This window comes from Geotrypetes seraphini, chromosome 10 (genome assembly GCF_902459505.1).
Source record: "Geotrypetes seraphini chromosome 10, aGeoSer1.1, whole genome shotgun sequence".
Lineage (NCBI taxonomy): Eukaryota > Metazoa > Chordata > Amphibia > Gymnophiona > Dermophiidae > Geotrypetes > Geotrypetes seraphini.
In genome coordinates, this window is record NC_047093.1 from 31,799,569 (window position 1) to 31,821,211 (window position 21,643).

The 21,643-nt window shown below is 43.6% G+C and overlaps 1 protein-coding gene across 3 annotated transcripts in view; it reads right to left on the reverse strand.

Annotated features, from left to right (window-relative positions):
* The window catches only part of QRICH2 (glutamine rich 2), a 128,591-nt gene that overhangs the window by 59,545 nt on the left and 47,403 nt on the right, over nt 1-21,643 (reverse strand). For 2 of the 3 annotated variants that reach the window (XM_033961362.1, XM_033961363.1), the window contains exons 7-9: nt 11,579-11,688; nt 5,736-5,850; nt 3,902-4,177 (exon numbers count right to left, since the gene is read on the reverse strand). The exons of the other annotated variant lie outside the window; for it this stretch is intronic. In XM_033961362.1, the coding sequence (XP_033817253.1) occupies nt 3,902-4,177; nt 5,736-5,850; nt 11,579-11,688 (501 nt within the window). The remainder of the gene's footprint in view (nt 1-3,901; nt 4,178-5,735; nt 5,851-11,578; nt 11,689-21,643) is intronic. 3 annotated transcript variants of the gene reach the window in all.

Genomic DNA, 21,643 nt, shown 5'->3' on the forward strand with positions numbered 1-21,643 from the left:
ACTTATGGCACAGAGCCACAGAGCTGCAATTTGATTTGGCACAATCCTGACACCCCAAAAACATTTACCCCCATTTATGAAGCCGCATTAGGCTTTTTTAAAATCACCGGCCACAGCAGTATCTCCGATGCACATAAAATTCCTATGAATGTCGAAGCTAATACCGCCATGGCCGGCGATAAAAAAAAAGACTAACGCCGCTTTGCAAAAGGGAAGGGCGGGAATAATGATACACGGAGAGTTCTATTCTGTGCATCCAAAAACTATTTATGTGTTACGTTGAAATAAAGGACAGTTTGTGAGCAGCACTTCTAGAAACATGAGAATTTTTATTCTAAAGGACTTAGAAGTCATGGGGGTGACATGTTTTGTGACTTTGCAGAGTCACTAAAGCAGTGTCTCGCAAACTTTTTCGAGCTGGGGAACACTAAGGGCTCCTTTTATCAAGGTGCGCTAGCGGGGTTAGCGCGTTGGACATTTCGTGATGCGCTATCCCCTGCGGTAAGCCAAAAAACTAATGTCTCGTTAATGGAGGCGTTAGCGCCTAGCGTGGCAGGTGGTTTAACGTGTGGTATTCCGCGCGTTAAACCCCTACCGCAGCTTGATAAAAGGATCCCTAAACCTAGGGCTCCTTTTACTAAGGTGCGCTAGCGTTTTTAGCACACGCACATGATTAGCGCGCGCTATAGCATGTGCTAGCTGAAAAATTACCGCCTGCTTAAAAGGAGGTGGTAGCGGCTAGCGCACACGGCATTGTAGCGCGTGCTTTTCCGTGCGTTAAGGCCCTAACGCACCTTTGTAAAAGGAGCCCCTAGTGTTCTCAGCTCGAGACACCCAGAAATGCGCTGGCGTCGGCGTGATGACATCACACGCATGCGTGACATCAACGCGCTGCCGTCAGCGCATGCGCAAAGGGCCTTGTGCCGAGAGATGGACCTGCGCTGGAGAGAAGGGCCGGCAGAGAGAAGAGGCGCCGGCGGCAGGAGATTACTTTCAGGACGTGCCTCTCTTCGCGAGAGGCACGTCCTGTAGACAGTCAGACGGTGGCGACACCTCTCCTCTTCCCCAGTGTACCGCGGCACACCAGAAATCTCAGGAGGCACCCAGTTTGCGATACACTGCACTAAATATAGCTGATACCAGCAGGACTTCACTCACTGAATATATGAAATTGACGATGGGCTAATTGTTTTGTCTCCATTAGAAACGATAGAATATGAAGGCAGATAAAGACCCTAGGCCATCTTGTCTAGTTATTTCCCCTTCCAGTGGACCCCACTTTACTCTCATTTTCCCCCTCAGCAAGGATCTTCTCTGCTTAACCAAGGTTTCTTATTTATGCATTTTTATATTTACATATTGAAAATGCTGTAGCCTGCACCGTTCCGATGTGGGCTTTGTTTCCACCAAGTCTACTGGAAGGTTGTTCCATGCAAATATCAACTTTCTGTGAAAAAATACTTCCATTTGGCATTCCTGAATATATCATACTACTTGTTCTCTTAGAATTTCCCTTCCAACCGGGATAAGCATATTCAATGCAGAATGTGTGTGTGGGGGGAGGGGGGGAGGAGAAGTTATTTTTCTATTGTATATTGGGTGTATTTTAACTTTGTAAACTGCTTAGATTGTTTTTGTAGTGAGGCGGTATATCAAGATAAATAAATCCGTAAATGTGTAAAAGGAAAATGAAAAAAATGTGGTCCTATGCACATACATCAACCCCTCCCTCCCCAGTTCCTCAGTACAAAAACACTAAAGTTGCTGATGAAGCTACAGCTGGACTGGGCATCAAGCTTAAGAGTGTAGTTATCAACGTTATTACATGAGCTACTGTTAAGACATTATCTTACTACTAAGGGGGAAAGTTATCAACAAGGACTACAGTTAAGATAGGTTATTTCAGCATAAGTCATCAATGGCCTTGCGAGGGTGAGAGGCACCCGGGGCGGTGGTGCCCCTCCCCCACCCTGGTGCACGCACACCCCCCCCCCCTCCGCTCCTTCCCCGATTCCACCTGTGCATCCCCCCTTCCCTTGTACCTCTAGATGAAGTTGTTTGCTCACGGCAGTCAACAATGACCCTGTCGGCTGTCCCTCTGATGTCGCTTCCTGGGCGTGACACTCGGAACCGACATCAGCGGGAGAGTTGAAGGGGTTGCGAAGAGCATGTTGACTGCCGCAAACAACTTCAACTAGGGGTAGGGGGAAGGGAAGGGGGGTGCGCGTGTAGAGGGGAGGAATGGGAAGAGGTGGAGGGGGGCGCAGAGGAGGAGGAGGAGGGGTGACAGCACCCTTACCAACATGGCGCCCAGGGCGAATCGCCCCCCCCTCGTCTCCCCGCTTACTACGCCATTGCAAGTCATGCTATTTTTGCGTAGGATCTCATTGTGTAGAAGTACACGCCACTTTTGTGTGTCATTGACGCCAATAATCAGCAGTGACGTTCATATGTGCACTAAGCACTCTTTTCTAAAGCAGCTTCTAAGGGTTATAACATAACTTCAAGTGGGCATACACGCAGGCAGATCATAAACGGGCTACGGGTGTTTTGGCAAACAACATGCATAACTTATATATTACTATCAGTTGGGCACATTGAATGGCACACCTGGGCAGTGGCGTAGCGAGAGTGGGAGGTGTCTGGGGTGGGGGCGCCCTCCCCCCACATCCTCCTCTCCACCTCTCCCCTCCCTGCTCCTTCCGCACCACACTTGTGCCCTCCCTAGTCCCTTCCCACCCCATAGCTCTTGAAATCTGTGCCAGCGCAAGCAGCTTCTCCGGCCTGCTGCTCACACTGGCTTTTCCTCTGACCTCATTTCCTGGCCCTGCGACCCGGAGGCGATGTCAGAGGGAGCCAGGCTGGCGCAAGGCTAGAGGAGTTGCTCGCACTAGTGAAGATTTTAAAGAGGTACGGGGGCGGGGGTTAGGCAGGGTGCGAGCGGGGCATGGGGGGTAGTTCAGAGAGGTGCTGATGCCCCCACCAAGATGGTACCTGGGGCGGTCTGTGCCCCTCCCCCCACCTCCCCCTTACCTCGCCACCACACCTAGGTGTGCCCACTTATACCAGCCATTGACCTGCAGTAAGTGATTGCACCTATCTTTTAGCGTACCAGTGTGGGTTGGAGCAAGCATTCTAGAATGACTTAGGCATGCCTAAGTGCCAATATACACCCCATTGTGGCACCTACTTCTTGGTGCCAAATTATAAAGCTGCCTTCCTAGCCTTTTCATAGTCCAATTTGCTGACTGAAATGGTTGCTCTTTGCTATCTATTCCCTTGCTCTGCAATGGTGTATCTGAAGATGGAAGAGCACCATATTACCAGGAACGGGTGTAGTTAGGGAATAATGCTAGGACTTCCTATTTGGCTTAAAACAAAAAGCACAGAGGGCCAGCAGGGTGCATTATACAACACCTGCTGTCCTGTTTTCCCTGGCACACTAAATGGGATCAATTTCTACTCTTTCCTGTAGACATTACAGAATTGGTGTTCTATTTTGATATCTATTTGATATCTAGAATTTGATATCTATTTTTGTATTACCAGTTTGTACGAGTGTCTCTTGCTCTCATTTGTGTATCTGGACATTACAGAATTAACATGCATTCAAGTTGGTTGAATCTCCGAGGCTGCACTGTGCTTAAGGTTCTTACCAGTGGCCTTGATTTACCCTATGGACAGTTGACTGGGTTAAGTCTGGAAGGAGCGCACACAACTTGATGAGAAACAAGTGGAAATCTCAGAAGATGGAAAGATATTAGGCTTGCTAGCAGTGAGCTCTGAGACAGACCTACAGTTTAGTTGTCCTGAAATTTTGATCTATTAAGAGGCTGAAGTTGACCAGTGCCACCTTCTTCTATACATATTCTGGCTTTTTATATGTGAGGAAGGTGGTTACCTTAACCTTTAGATGCAGCTTCCTTGGCGCTTTTCCATCTTTCTGTTTGCCCATGATGTTGTCGACTAGTTCCTGAAGATGCTCATACCTGGTGACCAAGCGGCTAACCTGCTCACTGAGATCTATGCAACAGGCTGGGCAGGTGGCCTCCGAATGCTGAGGTTTGGGCTTTTGCTTAGAATCAGGCTTGATGGGTTTCTCATCATGGATGCTCATAGCTAACAGAGCGGATGAGGAGGACATCATGTTCTGCAGAATCGACCCGAGTTTGTCTAACTATGTAGAAAAAAAAGAAAACAATGATTTTGTCCTGTAAACATATTCTACTTTCACAAGATGTGTCTCTTAAAGCTGATGTCCCTGCCCCTTCCAGCCTGGAGGAGGGACCTATGTGGCATCAAAAACATGTCTACTCTATCAGCCTTTTTGTTGGTTCAATGGAAAGACCAGAGTCTACAAGGGTTGACCAACATGACTACAAAAGCACTTTCCTGCCATTCTGAGTCTAGGCGTGACTCTCTGCCTCTCAAATATGCCTAAGCTAACTAAGATGAAAACAGTAAAAACATAATAATTGGCATTATTTTTATTTGTCAAGGATAAGCGGCAGCACTGCCTTTGGGAATTGCACGTTTTTAGAGATTTGAAGATGCCCAGAAATAACAGAATGGTCTCTTATCAAGTTTGTAACGGTGTAGATGAGTGTTCTTCAATGCAAGGCCCGGGGACCATATAATGGCCCCCAAGGGCCTCTGTGGCAGCCCCCATTGTCTTTGGTTATTTTTTTTCTGCTGCTCTGCCTCTCTACCCTGGCTTTGGACAGAAAGAGGAAAGTGGATGGGGGCATTTCTCACTAGACAAACATAGACTGGTGAGGATGAAAGTCACTGAGACACGCTGGTCAGCAGTGTCATGGCCCTGCATGGGAAGATATTCAGATTATTAGAATCCAAAATGGCCTCAGCTTAGAAGTTAATGAAGGCCAATGGTGTAGATGGTCCCCTATTTCCTAATTCAAAAACACCAGTCTCTGATGAAGCTATGGCTGGACAGAACATCAAGCTTAATGTACTGGTGGGTTTTTATAGTGTGCATTCCTCTGTTTCATGGTATTAGCACATTGCCATCAACCAATTTATAGATTTTATTATTCATTGTTCTGGAAACAATAATTAGACCCAACTCTTCGTCCTTGGGCATCTGCTTAGAGGCAATTCCCCCAAGTTTTAGGGCAGTTAAAATATCCAAACTTTAACTTTGGCAATTGAGTTAACTACCGTAGGAGAGAATGAACAACACATTCTCTTACTATGGGGCCTCTAGGTAGCTACATAGGAACATACTACTAGTTATCATTTCTATAGCGCTGCAAGGCGTACACTGCACTGTACATTTAACATACAATAGACAGTCCTTGCTCAGAAGAGCTAACAATCTAATTTGACAGACAGAACATCTCAGGGTTGGGGAGATTATGGTAGAGGAAATGATACAGTGGGTCTAGGTATCTGATAGCAGCGAGTGGGAGTTAAGAGTTGAAAGCAGTTTTTAAAAAAGTGAGCTTTTAGCTTGGATTTGAAGACTGCTAGGGATGGAGCATGACGTCTTGATACCTTCTGGGATGCCTAGTACATGTGAACACATGACTACTTCCTGTTCTAGATGAAAATGATGGTATTAACAAAGGAAAGGCTACGATTAAAGAGTGGGGCTGGAGGGATAGAACCATCAAGCAACGTTACTTTGGGAATTGTTTTTCTGTTTCGGTTGGGGGGACAGTTTATTGAGTTTGATGTGACAGTCCTTCTTCCACTCTATTTTAACAAACTCTAACCTGTTCCTGCAGGTTCATCGCCGACTCGTTTACTGATTGCTCGATCTTGACTTTGCCCTGTTCCTGTTTCTCTCGCAGCTCCTTCAGCTCTTTCTCTATTTTCTGCACTGTAAGGCTGGCATGCGAAAGCAACAAGAATGGTCAATGGCACGTACTGGTGAGAATTCCTGTTACTGTCACACGTTGAACTGGGAAAATAAGGTGTGTGTAAATATGTATGTGGACAGCAATGTACAGGGTCAACATCTGGTCAAAGTTGTTCTGCTTTTAACAGTAGACCCAGATCTTCAGGAACATTAAATGATAAGCGGTCGCCGATGAGTTGCTGTTGTATTGAGTCATGAGAAGTGCACTGATGAGTCTCTGTAGGACACTGGGAGAGAGACCTTTGATTTCCAAATACAGTGAAAGAAAAATGGCCATGTTTTCTTTGACCCACCAGTTTCTGTCTGCTCTTTTGGGCTTTCAGCTCAGTCAGACTCGGAAGCCTTTGTCTGCATCTAGCCAGGGAATTTTTCCATGTATTTTATATTCCTCCCAGTGTACAGAGTTGGGCCATTGCAATGATGGTACTAATTAGAGAATGACACGGAGACATGTACCACAGGGTGGGGATGAGGACGGGCAGAGACAGAGATGGAACCTATGGGGACGGGCGAGGATGGGGACAGATCTTGTGGGGATGGGGACAGGGGGCAAACTTTGTCCCCCATGTCATTCACTAAAAGCTTGAGACTAGCGTTAAACAGGCTGTTCCAACGAGATGGAACAGAATCTGTAAAATGCTAGTATCAATATGTAAAAACTTAACACATCTTAGACAACTGGCAACTGAATTCAATGATTGAAAAAACCCAGCAGAAGCTGCTTTTGGATTTAAATGAACTACTGGAAACCGCTTAGATTCTAGGTGGTATATAATTTTTTTTAAAATCAATAAATAGTGTTAAGTGACATTATTTGTGTCTTGTCTGCTGATCAGACTCCTATTTATTAATTTAATTTGTTTTCTATTCCGTCCTCTCCAATGAGCTTAGAATGGGTTGCAGGTTAATATTGTATATTGGTATTAGATCCTTAGTATGTGTTGAGTTAGGATAAAAACGTACAAAAAAAATTTGTACTATAACTATGGCAACTTGTAATCTGTTAACTGTACATTATGTATAACTCGACACATTCTAAGGATCTAATACAAATATACATAATATACAGTTTTCAGGTTGCAATTTTCCATAGCATCTACAATGTCTTTCCATCATGTGCCTAACTGCTCAAGCATCTTACTGTTACTACAACCGATTCATCCATCATTGCTGGCATCAAGAAGCATTTCCTGCATTTAATAGACACTGACTTTCCTGTTCATTCACCATACAATGTAGGTTCTCTTCTACACCCATGTCTGAAAGACAATCCAATTTTCTTCCTAGATAATTGGATGATTGGAAACACAGGCAACTGAATCTTTGGAAAGGTTGTACCAAAACCAGATCAAAATATAGACTATTGTCCCTTTTTATACTTTAATAAAAAGATTTAAATATGAAACCATAAGTGATTAGGCTTGTGCAAATGAAGACAAGGTCCACGGGGACAGGGTGGGGACAGAGCTTACATGGAAGGGGTGGGGATGGAGACGGAACCCGTGGGGATAGGTTGGGGATGAAGACAGGGACAAACTTTGTCCCTGTGTCATTCTCTAGACCAGTGCCCCCCAAACTTTTTCAAGCCACGGCACACTAAAGGTAGTGGCTACGGCTCGAGGCACCTGGAAGTGTGCGGATATCGCCGTGATGACATCAAGCGCATGTGTGACATCATCATGTTGATGTCCATGTGTGTGTGAAGGCCCTCCAGGCGGGCCCTGAGATGCCCGTGGGGGGTGCCAGAAGGGAAGAGGGCCAGAGAGAAGGATAGGTGCTGGCGCCCACTGATTGCCTACAGGACGTGCCTCTCGCCACGAGAGGCACATCCTGTCGGCAGTCAGCTGGTGCCGGCGCCTCTCCTCCCCAGTGTACCACGGCACACCTGAAATCTTAGGAGGCACACAATTTGAGATACACTGCTCTAGACTAATCCAAGAGCCATGCATCATTGCTGTGGAATCACAGGCCCTGAATCTGACCCCTAGGTGTCATCTTTGAGTAATGATCATGGTTCCATTCCCCCTCCTCCCCCAACACAAAGCCTGTGAACGCTACCCCTGTGAATGCTACTTCTGCAGCATCTCCAGCCTCAGCTAATTGGGGAAGCAGAAGCCCCGGCTCGAGGATTAAAGTAGGAACCATCCACATGCCAGCGCGAAGCACCACCACTGAGCAATAGGGACAGCCCACTGCTTATTTTCCTTTGAATATTTCTTATCATATGGGTTTTATGAATTTGGTCCCATGACATCTACATCAAGGTTCTTGCACATAAATTACAAAATATGCAAAGAACACGGCACTCAGTTTCAATTAATGATAAGTTAAAATGATGGTTATTAGCTTAACCTTCTACTCTAATGTGATACCTGCCATGATTGTAGGAGGACTTCAAATTAATTGTTTTTCTGTTTTATTATTGTTAGGGGCCCTATTTCTTCTTGTTTTTAATATGTATGTTATTTTGTACTCTACTTTGGATAAAATTGGAATATAATTTGGAATATAAATTGGAATATAAATTGGAACTAAATGAATCGATATCAAGAAATTTCTGAGACTAAGATTCTCTTAAGAATAGACAATAGATTCACTGCAAAGAAGTTATTATAATGAAGTATGCAACGTGTAAGATGGGGACTCTAACAAAACCAGAGCAGAAATAAACTGTATAGAAGAAAATCTAGCCCTGGCAAGAAAAAGGTTGACACTTCTCCCTTCAGTCCTAAATCTCACGTACCAAATATATGCAAAGTAAGCTAATGAGAAATTTAAAATTATAATATAAAGCCGTGGAGGATTATAATCAAAAGATACGTCTATGTCCGTTTTGGGCCTAAGTCACTAGTCGCCCAAAGTCAGCAGTGTCTAAAGTCCATTCTCGAAAAATACGTCCAAAATATTATTTTTTTTCAAGAATTATCTAATTATACGTCCAGCCGTTTGATCGTCCAGACCGCTAAGTCATCTGTCTTTATACCCCATTCTCGTCCAAAAATTTGTCCACGTCAAAAACACCTAGAACAAGACCTTTTGGACATGGGAGAGGCAAGAAAAGTGATGGACTGGATTCCCAGACATGGCAACACAGTAGTGGGGCACCTTACAGGGCACTGCTGCAAACTTCTCAAAAAGGGTGCCACATAAACATCTCATCAGAACTCCCTTATAGGTCATGGTGAGCCCCCCCAAAAAAAAAATCTACTAGACCAGTGTTCTTTAACGTTTTTACACCTATGGACCGGCAGAAATAAAATAATTATTTTGTGAACCGGCAAACTACTAGGACTGAAATGAAAAAACCCCATTTCCGCCCCGTCTTCGTGAGCTCGGTCCCCGCAAACCATCTGATCCCATCCGTACAAGCCTCAGTTATGATTTTTTATTGAATATATTTTATTAGAGTAAAAAAAGAAACAATATTCTGTACAATTGTCATTTTATAAATACAAATAATACAGAGAAAGGATCAACAAAACCCCTGTCTTCCCTTCCTGTCACATATATTCCCTCTACTATCAAGAAATCTGAATATGCCAAATTATTATAGAATGCTACACAGAAATATCATGCTAATAGAATGCCACAGTCACACATGACAGGAATAGTGTTAGAGGAGTGCATCTAGGGCAACTGCCCCCTGGTCAGAGAAAACCCTAAGCCAGCTGGAAGCTAAAGAAGCACTGCCTGGGCTTTGCAGTCCCCAGTTATGTCTAACACCAGCTCTAGCAGGATATATATTTCAAATCTGATATAGTCTAATCACAAAATAGAAATACTGTAAAATTATTTTTTCTATCTTTTGTTGTCTCTGGTTTCTGCTTTCATCTTCTTTTCACTCTCTTCCTTCCAGCGTCTGCCCTCTCTGTCTCTTCAATCCATCATCGCCCCTTCCATCCACTGTCTGCCCTCTTCCCATTCCATATGGTATCTGCCTTCTTTCTATGCCCCTCTCCCCTTTCCATCCAGCCTGCGCCCCCTCTCCTTTTTACATAATTCATTCTAGCTTCACTGCTCTCTTCATTTTTATCTCTCCTACACCAGATCTAGCATCTTTGTCCCTCTCTGCTTATTTCTCTGCTGACCCCCTTCCCATCATCAATCTCTCTACTTTCTCATTCCTGTCTCTCCCCTTCCCCTCCTCTAATCTCCCTGCCAGCTGTTTCCTTCCTTTTTTTCCTTCTCTCTTCCCTCCTCCTCCTGTCCAGCAATAACTCTCTTCCCTTCCCTTTCCCTCCTCCCCTCCCAGCAGCATCTCTCCTTCTCCCTCCCTCCAGGTATAGTAGCAGCTGTCCCTTTTTTCCCTTGTCCTTGTCCAGCAGCTTCACAGACTCCTTTCCCTCCTCCCCTCCCAGCAGCATCTCTCCTTCTCCCTCCCTCCAGGTCCAGTAGCAGCTGTCCCTTTATTTTCCCTTGTCCAACACCTTCCCAGATTCCTTTCACTACTCCCCTCCCAGCAGCATCTCTCCTCCTTCCTTCCAGGTCCAGTAGCAGATGTCCCTTTTTTTTCCCTTGCCCAGCAGCTTCCCAGCCTCCAACAGTGACTTTCTCTCCTCTCAGCAGCTCTCCGTATTTGCCAGCGTAGCGATTCATTAAGGTAGCCTTGGGTCCTTTGATGGGTTGCGCCGCCTCTGAGGAAAGAGGAAGTTGCATCATCAGAGGCAGCCATGACTCAGCAAAAGCCCAAAGGCTGCCTTAGTGAATCGCTGCACTGGCAAATACTGACAGCTACTGGGAGGGGAGAAAGCCACTGTCGGAGGCTCCCCATGATCTCGCTGGCCCTGCACGGACTGGCAGGAAATTGCAGCTCATCAATCTCGCCGGCCCTGCGCAGACCGGCAGGAAATTGCAGCTCGTCAATGTCGCCGGCCCTCTGTGGACCGGCAGGAATTTTCTGCGGACCGGCACCAGTCCATGGACCAGCGGTTGAAGAACACTGTACTAGACCCACTTTTCTACAACCCCAATAGCCCCAGACTACTGTGCTGCTCTACTAGGCTTTCCTATGCCAAGTGCTGATGTTCTCGAGGCAGGCATGTACGTTTTTATTCCGATTTTTATGGTGTTGTGTGGTGGGGGGGGGGTCAGTGATCACTGGGGCAGTGTGTGGGGGTTTGTACTTTGTGTCTGCAGTGCTTATTTGGGTCACTTTGGATACCTTCTGGGCACTTAGAACTGATTTACATCGCCTAAGTCACAACATACAGGTTCTGTCTAGGCAGTCTCGTTAAACTTTTGGTTATACTTGCAGTACGACTAAGTCTAGCTCAGCCCACGGCCTGCCCAAATCCCACCCTCACCACTCCTCCTAAAATGCCACTTTCAGCTCTGGACATACAGCAGCACTGAAAAGACCTAAGCTGTTTTTAGATACGTCTAAAACCCGTTTCGATTATCGGCACATGGACGACTTGTCTTTTTGATCATCCAAGTGCCGATTTAGGTGGGATTTTAGACGTATTTCCGTTTTGATTATGAACCCCTTAATGTTTAGTATTATTAACGTGAAAGAAACCATGGATCACGTCGGGGATCACGTGAAATCCCATACCGCCCCAACATAGGGAGTTACAGCAATGAGCAGGCGTGCACTTTTGTCTTTGGATACCACACAGTGCAGATTCTAACACATGTTCACACACTTCTACATAGACACACATAGTCTGGACTACCCATACTGGCTGGTTCCTTTACCTGAGGGAGGATATCTGCAGTCTCATCTGAGAGACTCCCTCCAGCTTTGGATCTGCTTCTGCTGAAAACTGTGTGAGAAGCTGGTCTATGATGCTCTGCAGCCTCAGCAACTGCAACCATGAAAAAATCAAAGAACAATGACACATCCCAAAACAGTATTCAACAAGAATACCATCATGTCTTCCAAATCGTCATGGCTGCTTTGGGGTTTTGTTCCCTTTGCTGATTAACTCACAATAATGGAATTGGAGCTACTTTTTCTTAGGCTATGATCATCGCAACCTAGGGCAAAGGTTATCTGGCCACTCGTTCCTGACCCAGCCTTTAAGGACCATCTGGCTTTGCAAATATCCATAGTGAATATGCGTGAGATATATTATGTAGACAGTGCATGCTAATATATGTCGTGCATGTTCAATGCGGATGTCCTGAAAACCAAACTGACCAAGCTTACTTTGAAAACTTAGCTGACAGCTTGTAGTTAGGATGCACCGTACCTGTTTTAGTGGTTCCCAAACCTATTCTTGGCACCTTGCAGCCAGTCAGCTTTCCAGGATATCCATAATGAATATGCATGAGGATACATATAGATATGTTGGACTTCTAATGTATGCAAGCATAGAAACATAGAACATGTCAGCAAAAAGGACCGTTTAGTCCACCTTGTCTGTCCATTTGTACCGGCCTCTTGTGCAGTCTTAAGACTTGATCTCTGCTCTTCTCCCTCCCTTTCTTCGTGTCTGTCCCATGCACGCATGAACTCTGCCACTGTTTCAGCTTCTACCACCTCTGCTGGAAGCCTGTTCCAGATGTCCACCACCCTCTCAGCACAGAAGCATTTTCTTACAGGTTTTTTGAGCTTCCCTCACTCCAACTTCATCTTTTTTTTTTTTTTTTTAATTCTTTATTTATTATAATTTGAAAAAATCATACAAGCATTACAACTTGAGTAGGAAAACAATTGACAATCTCAGAATTAACTAAGTGTTATATAGGAAACAAATTATTATTTTATCTTCTTTGACCTCAAAAACCTCTGCAGGAGAAGACTTTAATACATGGGACTAAAATTTTGAAGAAAAAAGAAAGAACTAAAAGACTTAAACGGTGACTCCTGGTATCTGTATTACCTCCTTTTAACCTCTGGAGATCTTCTTTAAGTCTAGAAAAGTCCGCAGATGGTCAAGAACAAAAAAGGTATATTTTGTCTTTGCATACTTAATGAGGCACTTGCATGGATGTTTCTTGCCTCATTACTAAGAAGAGTTTTCTTCTTTTCTGAGTTTCTTTATTCACATCAGGGAATATCCATAGCCATTGCCCAAAAAAGGGAATTTGCAATTTTCGAAAGTAAAACTTCATGACAGAATTTAAATCTTGCTGAAAAATAAAGGAAACGAGCAGAGTAGCTCTTTTTTCGATTGTTGATATTGTTGATTCCGAAATTTCTGAAACATTTCCCAAGTCCATTACGGTTTGAATTTGTTGTATTTCATTCTCTTTTACTGGATTGCTCCCTGGCTTTTTTTTGTGCCCGAAGGTAAGTAATAAATCTTATTTAAAGGAGGCATGGCCTTGGGAGAGTAACCAAGATTTTGCGTTAAATATTTTCTAAACAATTCCACTGCTGGTGTTCTTGAAAAATTTAACAAACGCTAATTCTGTTGAAATTTTCTATTTTTTTGTGTATCATAAGTTTGTCTTTAATCAAAGTATCCACTGCTGATTTTAAAGTTGATATATCTTCACTTACTGCTGAAAATTTAACCTCATTCTCAGATTTAGAGTCTTCAACAATCCTAGTTAGAGAGTCTACTTTCCTTACTAAATCTGTTGTTTCCTGAGCAGACTTCTGAATTGTTTCATCCATTCTTTGGAGCATTTTCCAAACATCCAGTAAAGTTACCTCCAGTCAATTTCACCTTCTCCGCGGGGCCTTTCTCCGCCTAACTCCCCTCCACAAAGAGCGTTCTCGCAACCACCTCGGTATCGGGATTGCTCTGCAGTTCGGGCGTCCCACCCGCAGGACACGGAGGAACATATGGTTCTGGAGGTGATAATGAAACTTCCGACTCCAGCACGGGAGTCGTCTCCCTAGGCGCCAGAGCAAGCAAGGCTCGCTCTCCAGTGTTTGAAGGAGTCCTGGTGGCGAAATCAATGGTCGACTGGTGCAGCGGCATTGAAGCATCCGTCAGTGAGGGTCCCTTCCAGACCGCGCCTTTGCGCTTCGTATGAGGCATCACAGCAGGAAAATCTAGCAAAAGCTAGCAAACGAGGAGAGACTCCTGACTAACGCTCACCTCCTGCAACCATCTTGGCCATTCCCCCCCCCCCTGCTGTACTCCTCTCCAACTTCATCCCACTTGTCCATAATTTTGTCACTCTGTGGAAAATGCTTCCTTCTGTCATTGTAACTAAAGTCTGCCAGACAATTTAGGGCGCGTTATTTAAAGTCTTATCCGGGACGCAGCACCTGCTACTCAGACTGGGGCCAGTTGCTGATTTTCATTCTAAACCACTCCAGCATGATCTGGATAGTGCTAGAGTGGCCTAAGAACAGAGTTGGAAAATAATCTAGATACTGGCAGTACTTAGCTCCAGGATCTGGATAACTATCTGCAAATTTGAGTAGAGAATGACATGGGGACAAATTTGTCCGCATCCCCGCAGGAACTCAATTTCCCCGTCCCGTCCCCGCGAGTTTTGTCACTGTCCCTGCCCCATTTCTGTCAGCTCGGCCTTAACCGCACAAGCCTTGAGCACTTATGATTTTAAAGTGTTTGAGGCTTTTGCAGATGAGAACAGAGCTTAGGCATTGGTGGAATGAGGCATTATGACATCACAATCTGAGCTCTAGAATGTTGCTACTTATTATTTTAAAGTGTTTGAGGCTTGTGCAGATGAGGATGGAATTTGCAGGAATGGGGCAGGGACAGGAAATGAACTCATGGGGATGGGACAGGAAAATGAGTTTCCCGCAGGGACGGGGAATATTTTGTCCCCGTGTCATTCTCTATACTCGAGACAGCTGTTAAATGCCACGGCCAACATTAAGATTAAACATTGGACCATAAATATTTGTACTATATTTTCCCTTTCCTTTTTTTTCCTTCTGGAGCATACATCTCCCTTAATCTCTCTATGGTTTACAGTGTAGGCCACATATCTTTTCAATAGTCCTTCCTTGACTTCTTCCTATTCAATATCCTTTAGTAGATATGGTCTACCCAGCTCTCAAGATGCTGTCTTATCAGAAAACTGTATAAAGGTAACGGAAGGACAATTCCCACAGGACCTAGAAGAGATCATAATCACCCCAATTGTGAAAGATCATAAAGGCCCAATAGACAACCCCTCCAACTAAAGACCCATCGCTTCAATATCAATATACGTTACACTAATAGAAGGTCTAGTTGCACAATTCCTCACCAACTACCTGGAAGACCATAACATACTTCACCCTTCACAATCAGGATTTCGAACCAACCACAGCACAGAGACACTACTAGTAACCCTACTAGACACAGCTCGACAGCATATTAGCAAAGGCAAAAAGATGCTGATAATCCAACTTGATCTCTCTGCAGCATTTGACCTGGTCAACCACTCCATACTGCTACAAATACTTGACACCATTGGGATCTCAGGCAAGGTTTACAATTGGTTCCAAGGATTCCTCAAATCAAGAACCTACAGAGTAAAGTCCAACGATACCAAATCAGAACCATGGTCCAACCCCTGCGGAGTTCCATAAGGATCACCACTATCACCTACGCTCTTCAACCTCTTTATCTCCTTCCTTGGAGCCACTTTAGACAACTTAAATGTTACATCCTTCAGCTACGCAGATGACATCACCATACTCCTCCCCTTTGACCCACCAGAGCGCACCTCAACAGTAAAACTGGAAAAAACACTAGACACAGTGGAAAAATGGATGGTACACCACAAATTGAAACTAAATCTAATCTAATCTAATCTAATCTAATCCTTAGGTTTGTATACCGCATCATCTCCACGTTCGTAGAGCTCGACGCGGTTTACAGTAGGAGAAATAGGAAGGAACTACAACAGAGGGTTAGAGGTAGAAGTGTGAAGAAACTAAACTCAGATAAAACAAAAATCCTTCTGCTCGAAAAGGCCAAAACCCCCACCATCATAGAACTGGAAATTAAGAACACCAAATACTCAATACAGCCCAAACTTAAACTCCTAGGAGTAACGACAGACAGATGCTGCACAATGCAGGCCCAAATCAATAAGACAACCCAGAAAGCTTTTTTAACTATGAGAAATCTACGTAAAATAAGAAAATTCTTCGACCCAAAGCAATTCAGGCTAATTGTCCAATCCCTAGTCCTAGGTTACTGGACTATTGCAATTCCCTCTATCTACCTTGCCCTGCCAACATGCTAAAACAACTTCAGTCAACACAAAACACCGCTCTCAGACTGATCTACTCTCTGAGAAAATATGATCACATCACCACTGCCTTCCTAGACTCTCATTGGCTACCAATACAAGCACAAATTCTATTCAAATTCTACTGTCTATTATTCAAAGCATTAAACGGCTCTGCCCCCTCCTACCTAAACAACCGCCTAAATCAGATCCTCACCACAAGACAAAGAAGAACCCTGATCCCATTTGCCTACCCTCCGCTCAAAGGCACTCAGTGCAAGAAGATGTTTGACAACCTTCTTGCGACGCAAGCAGCGAAACTTGACCACTCCATCTCCAATCTGCTGAGGGCAACGGGAGATCTCAAAACATTTATCCAGATACCATAACCCCCCCCCCCCTCTTCCTTCTCCTCCCAGGTAAATTCCTCTCTCAAAGCCTCCACTTTGGTAATCTCTTCCTCCTCAAAAAATACCAACCAAGAATGCAGGCCCCTAAAATGTAATGTAATCTTATTTGTAACCAATTTGTAATATTACCTAGATATGTCCAGTCATTTTTTCTATCCAATTTGCAAGTTCTCCTGGAAATTATCCAACTATCTTACCCCTTTTATAACCAAAATAACAATTGTAACGTCACTGGAAATGTCCAGTTAACTCTTTTGTAATCCGCCTTGAACTGCGAGGTATAGTCGGAATAGAAGTCACTAATGAATGTAATGTAGTTCTTTCCATCTTCTAGTGATGACCAGAGCTGACCCCCAGGTGAGTGTAAGTCCAGGGGCAACTCAAAAGGAATGAATCCCCCTGCTGAGACTGACTAGCCTGGAGGGGAGAGGGGCAGGGGAAAGGAGAGCTCCCTTGAGAATGAATGACTGTATGGAGGGTGGAGAACAAGGTTGTCCATTGACTGTCCTGCTGTCACTGTGCCGCACACGGTAGCTCCCGTCCATCAGCGTTCTTATGCCCCAACTGCTGCTATCGGCCAACATAGACAAACAGGACATTACTGTGCTAAGGAACTGGCTACTATATCATCCTGGCCCCTCCTCCCCCAAAAGTGCAGTCACCTGTTTTACATATCCCCTCTGAAGGACATCCCTGGTGAAACCTCTCTGAATGCATGCAAGTGGTCTATTGGTTTGCCCATGCATATTCATTGTGGATATCCTGAAAACCTGACTGAATGCAGAGCCCGAAAGATCTAAATCATCCCAGACCGATGTGATTGTCTACCCTGCAATTAAAAATATCCGGTGATGGGGATGTCACAGCTGGGCTTGTCTATCCAAACAGTTATTAGTTCTGATTAAACGTAGTCCCATACAGAACAAGATCTTATCAGACTGTGCATGTGTGTGTCTGTACAGTGGCGCAGTCTACCCCAGATGCCCTCTTGATGGGGGACACCTGCACCCATCCTCCTCTCCGCCCTCCCCCCCACTTTTTAACATTCGCGGCATGAGCGGCAACCCCAACCAGCTGCTCACGCCAGTGTTGGCTCTTCTTCTGACGTTACTTCCTGGACCCGCACCTAGGAAGCGATGTCAGAGGAAGAGCCGACGCTGGCGCCAGCAGCAGTTTGGGGGTCGTTGCTTGCGCCGCGAATGTTAAAGATGTGCGACAAAAGGGAAGGGGCGCGCGCACCCGGCAGGAGAGGGTGGAAAAGGAGCAGAAAGGGGGGTGGGGTGGGGGAGGGGTGCCACCACCCCAGGCACCTCTCACCCTGACTATGCCACTGTGGCTGTGTCTCCGTCACCACCCCTACCCTTCAACTGCAGGACATCCACTTTGGTACTTTTCAGTTTTCAAGAGAGATTTTGTAGGATGCAGGAGGAGCAAAGTTGATCATTTTGTCCATAAGAATTGCATTTAAAATTTAATATGAAGAAGTGAAGAGTGATGCATTTAGGGAGTAAAAATCCAAAGGAGTTGTATATGCTAGGGTGGTGGGTTGGGGTGAGAAGCTGATAAGCACAGACCAGGAGAAGGACCTTGGTGTGATAATGTCTGAGGATCTCAAGGCTATAAAACAATGTGACAAAGCAGCGGCTGTAGCCAGAAGGATACTGGCCTGTCAAGAGAGCGGAATCGCCAGCAGGTAAAGGGAGGTGCAGATGCCCCTGTACAAATCATCGGTGAGGCCCCACCTGGAATTCTGTGTTCAGTTCTGGAGGTCGTTATCTTGCTAAGGATGTGAGAAGCGGTCCAGAGGAAGGTGATCAAAATAATATTGGGATTGAGCCGAAAAAAAGTATGAGAAGAGGCTTGAATACCTGAATATGTATACGTAGAGCAGTGGCTCCCAAACCTGTCCTGGGGGACCCCCAGCCAGTCAGGTTTTCAAGATATCCCTAATGAATATGCATGAGAGAGATTTGCATATAATGGAAGTGACAGGTATGCAAATCTCTCTCATGCATATTCATTAGGGATATCTTGAAAACCTGACTGGCTGGGGGTTCCCCAGGACAGGTTTGGGAACCACTGACGTAGAGGAAAGAAGGGATAGAGGAGATAAGTTGCAATTGAACAATTCAAACTCAATGACTCGACATGTACATGTTTCGGCCTCAACTGGCCTGCCGCAGGAGTCTTAAGAGTCTTGTGGGTGAAACAAACCCACAAACGCACAAACTTCTGGTATGATAAATCTATTGGTTCTATGAAACCTAACCCACAAGACTCTTAAGACTCCTGAGGCAGGCTGGTTGAGGCCAAAACATGTATATGTCGAGTCATTGAGTTTGAAATTGTTCAATTATTTGATGAATAAAGGACTTTTGTGTAATAAATAGTGTTCACCAATCTTATTAGGACATATCCTTAGAGGGGACATGATAGAGGCTTACAAGATCATGAAGGGCATAGAGAAAGTGGAGAGGGACAGATTCTTCAAACTTTCAAAAACTACAAGAACGGGAGGGCATTCGTAAAAATTAAGAGGGGACGGATTCAGAACCAATGCTAGGAAATTCTTCTTCACCCAAAGTGTGGTGGACACCTGGAATGCGCTTCCGGAGGGTGTGATAGGACACAGTACGGTATTGGGGTTCAAGAAGGGATTAGATAATTTCCTGAAGGAAAAGGGGATAGAAAGGTATAGATAGAGGATTACTATACAGGTCCTGGACCTGATGGACAGCCGCGTGAGTGGACTGCTGGGCATGATGGACCTCCGGTCTGACCCAGCAGAGGCATTGCTTATGTTCTTATGTTATATCCACTCTTTGCTTTGCGACTTTGAGTTTGTGGATTTGGTTCTCCTGTGTTTATCTTTATAGAGGAGATAAGAACATAAGAATAGTCTTACTGGGTCAGACCAATGGTCCATCAAGCCCAGTAGCCTGTATTAATCTACAAACAAATCGCTTCCAGAGATGGAGAAATGGTAACACTAGAAGACTTAAGATGAGATTGCTGGGGGGGAGAGGGGGAGCCAGGGAGGGGTAGATTCAGGAGGAAAGTTGGGAAATACTTTTTTATGGAGATTACAAACAATACAGAATGTAGCAGTTTGATATTCAATTACCCAACTTCAGTTCCCTGACTTCTTTTAAATCCCTTCCTTGTATTGTTTTCCTTAATTGTCTCACTTGCTATTAAGAATTATATTTCTAGCCCTGCTGTCCCAATGGTTCTGCGAGTCATGTAAGTCATGTGTGTAGCTTTTGCATTATACCCTTACTTGATGTTTAATCAAATTTTAATATTGTACATCGCCTAGAATATACGATTAGGTGATTAATCAAATTTTTAAATAAACTTGAAACTTGAAAGTTTTTATAGGGAGCTCATTGGCTCCCATTTGAAGCCTATGTGCTGTTCAAATTGGGGATATTTTGTTATAAAACCTTATATAGTCAGGCACTTGAATATCTATTAGAACAATCTACATTGCTCAAAGCAAATCATCCATTATGCACCCACATCTTTATTTGTTTTCCCTCCTGTTCGAGGTTGTAGTCACAAGAAGTTCCAATAGTGCTTACTTGCTTATCAGGCAGCGAGCTGGGATAAGGAGTTATGTTCTTTATTCACAAGGTCTTGCTCTTATATACATTTCAGAAAATTATTAAAATCGATACTATTTACAAGATTTTTAGAGAAGCCTAATCTGTAGATCGCTGGGAATGGTCAGTTTCTATCTTTTGTGAACCACATCAATCCGAGAGGTTTTGCGGTCTAGAAATGTAATGTAAAGGGTGGTGAATGCTTGGAATGCCACATCGCTGTTGACATCCATTAATCTTGGGAGATTTCAATATCCATTTTGATGATCACAATAACAGCTATACTAAAACAATTCTTTCTCATATAAAACAATTATATTCATTAATAGCACATCCAACACATCAAGCTGGTCATACTATTGACACAGCTTTAATAACAGCATCTGCAAGAAACAACTTTTCCTTAAATTGTTGCCTCCCAGTCCCATGGTCAGATCATCACCTAATTTCATTAGCCTATACTAGTCCATACATCAAATCCAATACTAAACAACAAACAATCACTTTTAGGAACTTTAAAGAACTTTCATCAGAGTCAATACAAGCAACACTTAAATTAGATTTTTCTGAATCAGTCACTAATTCAATTGATGACTTAACCAATCTTTGGAATATAGCCATACAATCTACCATAAATAAACTTGCTCCAGTACAAAATAAAACCATTTCTGTTCGTAAAATCCATAATCCTTGGTTTACTGCAGAACTCTTACTTCTTAAAAAACAATTAAGATCTCTCGAGCGAATGTGGAGGAAAGACAAAATTCAAAGCAATTTACTAACATACAACGAACATTCGAAATTCTATAAAGCAAAAATAAATCAAACCAAAATGAAATACTATTCCAATAAAATACTAAAAGCGAAAAATCCTTCTCTTCTTTATACCATCCTAAACAATATAACACCGAATAATAATCAACAATGTGAATCAAGTAGTACAGTTCCCACTGCTCAAGAACTCGCTGACTATTTTACTGAAAAAATTAACAACATTAGGAAAACATTTAAAAATAACTTACAACTTACAAAAGAACTTGAACAAGTTAATCTAGACTCACTATCTTCTAAATGTTCAAAATTTAAAATACCTAGTTTAAATGAGATTGAAGCTACTCTAAAAACTCTGAATATCAAAGGTTCTAAAGCTGATCAAATACCACCACTAATTCTTAAACAATATTTTGACATCTTTGGACCTTTGATTCATAGATTAGTTACCGAAAGTTTAAGCCAACATACTGTGCCCTTGGATTGGAAAAAATCATACATCCGTCCCATTATTAAAGATAAAAATATTGGTCACGATGATCTATCCAATTATAGACCTATATCTAATATTCCCTTCTTAGCAAAATTAACATAAAAAATTGTCTTCAACCAAATTTCAGAGTTTGTAGAAAAAACTAACGTGTTACATCCGAATCAAACTGGTTTCAGACAGCACCATAGCACGGAACACTCACTAATCGGCATGACCACTTCTATTCAATATTTCTTAGATCATCATCAATCGGTGCTGTTAATCTCTATTGATCTTTCAGCAGCATTTGATACGATTGATCATCAACTTCTTCTTAGCAGACTCCAATCTATTCGGGTTACAGATGAAGTTCTTGCTTGGTTTACATCTTATTTCATCGATCGCA